Below are 9,030 nucleotides of genomic sequence, written 5' to 3' on the forward strand. Positions count from 1 at the left end.
CCTTTCAAGCAGGATGTTACCCCTTCACAGTTCTTCTTCTAAGATAAACACTGAGACTGTGGTAAGTGCCCTGTGCCTGAGCTCACTCCGTTTCATATTTAAGGAGGACGGCCAACGTGAGTGGAACTGGAAGCCAATGCTCCAGCATAATTCAGCCTTGCCTCTCACACTGCTGAACTGTCCCCAGTGTCCCAAACCAGAGGAGCAAGTAGCCCGTATCTCTTACTGGCTACTAGAAGCTGCAGGAAATTGGGGAGCCTCAGCATGGAGGGGAGAAAGAATGCCCACCTGGACAAGGCTATCCCTGTGGTCTTGATTCTTCAGCAGCATGTTGTTCCTCCACTGCAGGTACTTCTCCTGGTGGGTCTGGATCTCCTCTGGGAGGGTAGAAGTCTGACGCGGGATGTTCGCATCATTGGGAGTGGGCTGGGGAGATGCGGCTAACAGTTTTGCATCTGTGAGTTCTTCCTGGGAAATGGGCATCCCAAACTCTTGGCTCAGGTCTTTAACCATGGAGGAGGAGGGGAGCAGATCTCTCATGATCACCTCCCTGAGCCTGGTGCTGTTGTGGCAGATGTCGTGGATCCTGAAATGAAGAACAGCCAGCCACTCAGTCTCACCTGCATAACCACCTGCATTTCACAGCAGAAATGAAAGTTCAGGTTGGCCACTCTGCACTCCAGCACATTAGCGTTCTTGGATCGAGTCCACTCTGCAGAGAGCTTTCATAGCTGCTATACCGTGGTCTTGACATCCCCAACATCCCAAGATCTCCACCGAAACTCAGACCTCACCTTCACAGCTTCATGCAGTGGCCTTTGAGGATGTGCTTGCAGGAACTCCAACCCTGCCACATACTTTCTGGCCTCGCTGGCCTTCAAGAATCTTAGCACAAGCCTCCATGACTCTGTTACTCTTGTATCCTTAGTGCCTGCAAAACCAAGTTCTGCTGCCAAGTTCTACTATCAATTCAAGATGTAGCCTGGACCACTTGGACCACAGCTGCATTGGCCTCTATTTGCTGAGGCTGGTGGGCAACACTACCCTGAATAGCACTTCAGTGGTATTCTCAGACTAGGCCTCCTCCTTTCAAACAGCTCTACATTTTCACATGATGGACCTTCTAGGGGTTGGGTCTGCCCCTCTGGCACCTTTCCTATTGAACACAGGGTTTCTCTGTAATGGGGCTAATCTTTAATAATTACCGCTGTTTTCTCAGCCACCCTGCCTGCCAGTCCCTTCCCCATACCAAACACCACGTTTTAATCTTTCTGTCCAGCTTGTTGCTCTCTCTCAGTGTTGACCCAAATCAGAAAGGAAGCAGTAACCATAGCACAACTTGGATGCCATCCCATCCTGGATTTCCTCTGTCAATCAAAGTAGCCCATCACTTTTTTAATTCAACTTCGCAGGAATGCCACCAGATGTTTTGCCTAAATATAATCCAAATGCCCTCTAGTACATTAGAGCACTTCTCTTTTTCTGAGACCTCACCAGCCAGGCCTGGACCATCAGCGGTTCTCCCAGCTTGGTGGACTTCCAAATTACTACTACATTGGCTCATTAATCTCTGCTTAGGACATTCTGTGGTTCTCTAGCCACAGCTCCAAGCCCTTCCACATTCTTCTCTTGAACCAGTTACAAGGACGTGTGAACCATGTTTACCACAGCAACAGCCTCACCTCTCAGTACGGATTTTCTGTGTCAGTTACTTTCTCCATTGCTGTAGTCAGCTCTTAACAAGACTTAACTTCAGGGAAGAACAGTTTCTTTGTTTTACACTTCGAAGGGATACAGTCCATCATGGCAAGGAAACTGGCCACATCATGCCCACAGTCAGGAAGCAGAGAATAAGAAATGTTGGTACCTTGCTGTGGGACAACAATCTTGTACTTTGTAAAGATTATTCACTTGTATTTTAATAAAATGCTAATTGGCCAGTAGCCAGGCAGGAAGTATAGATGGGATGACTATAGGATGTATAGGCAGGGCAACCAGAAGAGGAGAATTCTGGGAAGAAGAAAGTCTCAGTCTGCCGTCAACACAGAAGAAGCCAGACACAGAGGAAGCAAGATGAGAAAACCTCACTGATAAAAGGTACCAAGCCATGTGGCTAACACAGACAAGAATGATGGACTAATTTAAGATGTAAGAGTTAATAAGAAACCTGAGGTAAAGGCCAACCAATTTATAATTAATGTAGACCCCTGTGTGTTTCTTTGGGGACTGAATGGCTGAGGGATCAGGTAGGATAAAAAACTGCCAACAAATGGTGTCAATGTCAACAGCTAAATCCACTTAAAACCTGAGAGAGTTTGGGAAGTAATTCTAGACACAAAAGGACAGAGTTAAGCACAGCTTCTTGGTGGCAGCATTTTCTCTAGTGGGCTGTTTGCTACAGGCAAGAGTGTCTCATTTAAGAGAGATTTTTCTGACTCAGCTTTAGCTGCAAAAACCTTGCAGTTGTTTTAAGAGGACCAGCCACAAACACTTAAATGGTATTTATGACTAGATGACAGCATGCTTCTTGGTGGTGGCAGGGATCCTGAAATGACATAGACTTTTGGCAATAAATATGGCTCCAGCCAGAACCTCCGCCATGAGGCTAAACTCTCAGAAATCTAAGGGGTGAGATGGATCCAGCTGTCAAAGCCACAGTTTTAATCCTAGCCATATTGATTAGCTAAAGTCTCATGTGATCAGAAAAAGAGAGATATACGGTAAAGATAGATTCAGATAAAGAAAACCTCTAAATGGTTTACAGTGTGTTTTAAAATATATGTAGGCTTGGGAGAGAAAAGAAAAAGGATATAGTCCTTTAAAAGAAAGAAAGAGAGTAATTGGGTATGATGGCATAATAATCCCAACACTTGGGGGTCAGAGGCAGGCAGATCTCTGTGAGTTCAAGGACAACCTGGTCTACAGAGTAAGTGCCAGGACATCCAGAGATACACAGAGAAACCCTGTCTCAAAAACTCAAAATTAAAAAGAAAAAAAATAGAGTTTAAAATAAAGCCACATAAAGATGGAAAATAGACAGAGAGTCTGGATACTGTATATTATTGTGTTGTCCTTAAATGGTTTGATGGCTGAGGAAGGAACAACAGCTGCTAAAAGACATTTGATTACAAATGCTGCTGGACTGATACAACATACAATATTTTAAAAATGCTTTGACTTCAAAATTTAAGTCAAAAGATATGTTACTTTGGAGAAGAGGTTTTGTTTTTGTTTCCACAGAAATGATAAGATTCATTCTGGGTTAAGAAAAATCAGGTTTGATCAAGAAAGACCCCCCCATAAAGAATCTCTGTTATGAATGGATGTTCCAGATGATCCAACATTTCAGAACACCTCTGTTGTAGTTTCCTCTGAATTCTACATCCAGAACAGTTTCAAGACTGCTGGCTGAATACTCACAGAATACTCCAGTCAGGATTTGATCATAATTCTCAATTTTCTGTAGGTCCCCATAAGATTATCAGCACCCCCAATCAGCAGGAAGTAGCCTAGAAAACTATACCCTCATTCCTAAAAACTGGATTATGGATGTTTGTCTTTGTTTAGAATGTTAGTTGTAAGTTGCTATGGATAATGGTTAGGGAAAAAGCTAAACAAAGAGATTCAATTCAGAGTTCTTATTTTGAAGAAGTGGGGGGGGGGGGTACTGTGGGACAATGGTCTTGTATTTTGTAAAGATTTTTTCACTTGTATTTTAATAAAATGCTGATTGGCCAACAGCCAGGCAGGAAGTATAGGCAGAGTGACCAGAACAGGAAAATTCTGGGAAGAGGAAAGTCTCAGTCTGCAGTCAACACAGAAGAAGCCAGACACAAAGGAAGCAAGATGAGAACACCTCACTGATAAAAGGTACCAAGCCATGTGGCTAACACAGACAAGAATGATGGGCTAATTTAAGATGTAAGAATTAATAAACCTGAGGTAAAGGCCAACCAGTTTATAATTAATGTAGACCTCTGTGTATTTCCTTGGGGCTGAACAGCTGCGGGATCAGGCAGGACAGAAAACTCTGTCAACAGTACCTTTCTCCTCCCTATCTATTCTGAGCCCACAGCCCATGAGGTGGTACAGGCCACATTCAGGGCATGTCATCCATGATCAGCTAACCTATCTGAAAGCACCTAACTAGGCACACCCAGAGGTGTGTTTCCACAGTGATTCTAAAGTTCATCAAATTGATAATTAACATCAACCATCACATAGCAAACACCTTTAATCTTAGTACTTGAAAGGCAGAAACAAACGGATCTTTGTGAGTTTGAAGCCAGACTGGTCTAACATAGTGAGTTCCAGGATGACAGCCAGGACCACATAGAGACACTCTGTCTCAAAAAAAAAAAATTAACCACCACAAGCACCTAATACAAAATGTATTTTGTGAACAGTGGTTCCCTCCACTATAGAGTCCCCAACTTTATTGCATCACCTACCAAAATAAACACTCTCGCCTTTGCAACTAATATCAAATACTGGAGCATCACAGACTCTTCCCTGACTGAAGGAAGAAGGTGAAAGCCTCCTCTGTCCTGAGTTCCAGTCCCTCTGCTCTTCCTCCTGAATTTGTACTCCCCTTCTTCTGCTTTGCTAATTCAACAGCACTAGCTGAGGTCAGATCTTCCTAAAAATAAGAAGATAGGGATTACAGCCTACCCCATGCTTGGGAGAGGCTGTCAGTGTAACGGTCAAGGACTCCTCAAGCTCAGTCTTGCCTTCCCTGATGCCCTACTGCTCTTTTGGGCCCCAAGGGATGCACAAGGACTACCCACACATCACCCCGCATCACTGGACTGCCCACATAGCACCCCACATTACTGGATAACCCACACACCACCCTGCATCATGGACTGCCCACGCAGCACCCCACATCACTGGACTACCCACACACCACCCTGCATCATGGACTGCCCACGCAGCACCCCACATCACTGGACTGCCCACACAGCACCCCACATTACTGGATCACCCACGCAGCACTCCACATCACTGGACTGCCCAGGAAACACCCTGTATCATGGACTGTCCACGCAGCACCCCTGCATCACTGGACTGCCCTGCAGCACCCCCGCATCACTGGACTGCACACATGGCACCCCACATCACTGGACTGCCTGCATAGCACCCTGCATCACTGGATTGCCCATGCAGCACCCCTGCATCACTGGACTGCACACATGGCACCCCTGCATCACTGGACTGCACACATGGCACCCCATATCACTGGACTGCCCGTGCAGCACCCCTCATCACTTGATCCTCATGCCCATTTCCTTCTGAACTGGGATCTTGCCAAGTTCCAGCACCTCTCAGCCAAAGCTGGTCTGCAGAGGGATGGTGAAACCCTCAGGACACCTGGAACAAAGGCAAGACCAACAGGAGGGCATAGCAAATGGACGCTTAATGCAAGAGCTGACTCTGCAACAGGAGGGCATAGCAAATGGACGCTTAATGCAAGAGCTGACTCTGCAACAGGAGGGCATAGCAAATGGACGCTTAATGCAAGAGCTGACTCTGCAACAGGGGGGCATAGCAAATGGACGCTTAATGCAAGAGCTGACTCTGCAACGGGTTTTCTCAGCAGTAGAGAGGGAGTATGGGACCGGACTCAGGACAGAAGCCAAGGGGAGCATCAGGTCAGAGGAACGGTTGTAGCTGATGTTGCGGTCCACATTCCAGGTTCTCACTGAAAATTATGCTTTGGCTGCTCCCTCCTCAGATCCTTCTAGAATGTTTCCAGGGGAGCAGATGGAGCAGAGCTGCTCAGTCTAGAGGCCCGTCTTCTTCCCGCTAACATGTGCTCATACATCTCAGGAGAACCTGCATCTGTTTCTCCTGGAGCCTGGGAAATCCAGGTCATTCTTGTCTACTGCCCCATGGCCCACCTGACCTCCAGAGAGTAGGATGCCCATTCTGTCCCATCCACACTCACCTGGTCAGTGCCTGAAAGGCCATGCGTGGCACAGCCCCACGAACATAGAGCGCTGGGTACCGCAGGAGCAGCGACACGGGCCTGAACAAATGTACATGGTACAGAATGGTCTCCAGGTCAGCGTACAGGCGATGGCGGAAGAGCAACCTGGAGTCATACAGCACCTTGCACGCTACACGATTGGAGGTAGTAACCCTAGGAGGAAGGAGCATCAACGTTGCCGTGGGTCCTGAGAAGACTCGATGCCTTCGCTCTGTCTAGCAGGGGTTTTCCTTTGTTCTTGGTAGACTAGACACAGCCTGGGACCCTGAAAGCAGTAGTGGAGGCCAGCTGTCCTCATTCCTGCTTTTTTGTCCGCCCCTGATCTTGGTACTCCAGCAGTAGCAACCTGGCAGGTATCCTAGATACAGCCCGGCTACGAGTGCCCTGGGTGCCGCTCCTACACCCTGAAACCTGGTGAGCTCTGTATGCATCCTCCTGTGCCCTCGGGAACCTCTCCGTGGTCACTGTAGTTCCTCTTTTGTGAAGCAGTTGGGTCATTTGTCAAGACGTCCACATAGATGCTGTTATTGCTATCATACTGACTCAAAGAGCTTACATTTCCAGTCTGTCTTGGCAGGATGGCCTCCTCAATGCCCCTCCTGAGTGCTGGCACCACTGACCACATGCATGCCATGCTTAACGTGGGATTCTTTTATGCAGTCAAGATTGCCAGCTTTGTTCCATACATTGTAAATATTTCAGTTTGTTGCTTTTTCAAAAATTTACATTTTGTTGAACAAACATTACTCCTTTTAATGTAGCCAAAAATGTATCATTCTCTCTATTCTTTGTGTCTTATTGGAGAAATCTTTCTCTACTCTGACATCATGAATGTGTTTTCTTAATTCTCATCTAAATTTTTCAAAAATAGATTTTTAAAAATATGAGCATGGTGGTTCACAGCTGCAACCCCTGGACTCAGAAAGCTGAGGCAAGGGAATTTACAGAGACCTAAAACAGGCCTAAGCTACTGAGTTCCAGGACAGCCTGGGTTACAAAGTCAAACTTTTCTCTAAGAAAAAAAAAATGTTTGAGATAGCAGACCATGATAGTCTAGCTAGTTGTGTTTACCGATCGCAGATCCCACCCAGCACCCCTGAAAACAAAATCCCACAGACTGAAAAGGGGGAGAAGCCATCCCTCTCTACATGATAGCCTGTGTAGAAAACACCAAGGAATTTACCAGGATAAAGACAACTCCTTCATTCAATGAGGTGATTTATGAGCTTATGAAAATCAGTTATGCGTCTGTAAATGATCAAAGAATATTTGGCACCTGAAATTTAGTGTAGATTTCTCAAAATAACAAAAGTATAGAGGGAGCACATCTGTGGCTGCTGGGAATTAGGGACAGTTAAAGAGGGTAGGCTTGGTTGCGATGGCAACAGGAGGGTGGCTGTGCAATTCCTGTGTGACAGACCTCCTGCGCTGCATGCCCACATGGTGCTGTCAGAAACCTCTGTTAGGGGCCTGAGAGATGGCTCAGAGGTTAAGAGCACTGCCTGCTCTTCCAAAGGTCCTGAGTTCAATTCCCAGCAACCACATGGTGGCTCACAACCATCTGTAATGAGATCTGGTGCCCTCTTCTGGCCTGCAGGCATACACGCAGACAGAATACTGTATACTTAATAAATAAATAAATATTAAAAAAAAAAAAAAACCTCTGTTAGCTACCCCATCAGAACGAAGTTTGTAAGGGGTACAGAGGACCACTTGGGCATAGTTTATAGTGCCTTGTTAATATAAAATTACTGCAAAAGGAAGAGTTTAAAACCCACACAGAGGGGTCAGAGAGATGGCTCAGTGGTTAGGGCGCTCACTGATCTTGCAGAGGATGAGAGTTTGGTTCCCAGAGTCCACATGCTGACTCTCAACCACCGGGAACTCCAGTTCTAAAGGATCCAGCGCCCTCTGCTGTCCTCCATGGGCGCTGCACACACCGGGTGCATAGACAGGCATGCAGGCAAAACACTCGTACACATAAAATGAAATAAAATAAATTTAATAAAAATATTAAGTCATCTTTTAAAACTATATGAAAATTTTTTCTTGTTTGTTTTTGCTGTTGTAGTTCATTGTTTTTGTTTTTCAAGACAGAGTTTCCTCTGTGTAGCCTTGGCTATTCTGGAACTCTCTCTGTAGACCAGGCTGGCCTCAAACTCAGAGACCCACCTGCCTCTACCTCCCAAGTGCTGTGATTAAGGCATGTGCCACCATGGCCCATCTTAGGTTTTTCTCTTTAAATAGCTGAATTTGTTTATATTAATGACTTGAAAGGGATTTACTTTTTTTTTCCTATGGGGAAAAATTTGTCCAAATACCATTTATTGAAAAATATCCTTTTCTACTATTTTTTGCCTACTACAGACGAAAATTACCTATTTTTTATTTTTTAAAATAGAGTCTTGCTCTTTGTTTACGAGCTACCCATCCAGCACTGAGACCTGATCTCTCGGCGCCAGGAGAGCCAACACTGGGGTGAGTTTCTGACCCCGCGGAGGCAGCCCGGGACAGGGAACTCAGAAGTTCCTCAACCCCCTATCCTCTTGGGCTCTCTGCAGGGCCTCTACTCCCTGCATACTGTCTCTTTCTTCCTATCCCACCCAGCTTTCATCCAGAACCCTCCCCACTTCGGCCCCACTGTCCTCTTTCGACACATAACATCACCCAGGCCAGCCTGTCTGGGCACTGGGTCGGAATCCTCAAGGCACCCAAGCGGGTGGGAGTTCCTTTGTTTCTATAGCCTGCCTGCACCAAGCAAGGTAGGCTCTTTGTTTATGAGCTACCCAACCAGCACAGAGACCTGATCTCTCGGCGCCAGGAGAGCCAACATTGGGGAGAGCCATCACTGGGGAGTGCCATCACTGGGAAGGTACATCAGTAGGCAAGGAGACCTGATCCGGTAAAAGAAGATCCATAAGGGAGCATTTGGAAGAAGAGATGGGCAGACGCCAATGCAAGAATTCACCCAACATGCTGAAAAGCAACATGAAGCCACCAGAAACCAGCGACCTCACAACGGGAGGACATGAACACCTTAA

At 46.2% G+C, this 9,030-nt stretch overlaps 1 protein-coding gene across 1 annotated transcript in view; it reads right to left on the reverse strand.

Moving 5' to 3' along the window:
* Positions 1 to 9,030, reverse strand: part of Kiaa1257 (KIAA1257 ortholog) — a 65,564-nt gene that overhangs the window by 21,053 nt on the left and 35,481 nt on the right. Inside the window, exons 10-11 of the mRNA XM_026788283.1 lie at positions 5,948 to 6,142; positions 289 to 586 (exon numbers count right to left, since the gene is read on the reverse strand). Of these exons, the coding sequence (XP_026644084.1) occupies positions 289 to 586; positions 5,948 to 6,142 (493 nt within the window). The remainder of the gene's footprint in view (positions 1 to 288; positions 587 to 5,947; positions 6,143 to 9,030) is intronic.

Source organism: Microtus ochrogaster, unplaced genomic scaffold, assembly GCF_000317375.1.
Source record: "Microtus ochrogaster isolate Prairie Vole_2 unplaced genomic scaffold, MicOch1.0 UNK1, whole genome shotgun sequence".
Taxonomy (NCBI): Eukaryota; Metazoa; Chordata; class Mammalia; order Rodentia; family Cricetidae; genus Microtus; species Microtus ochrogaster.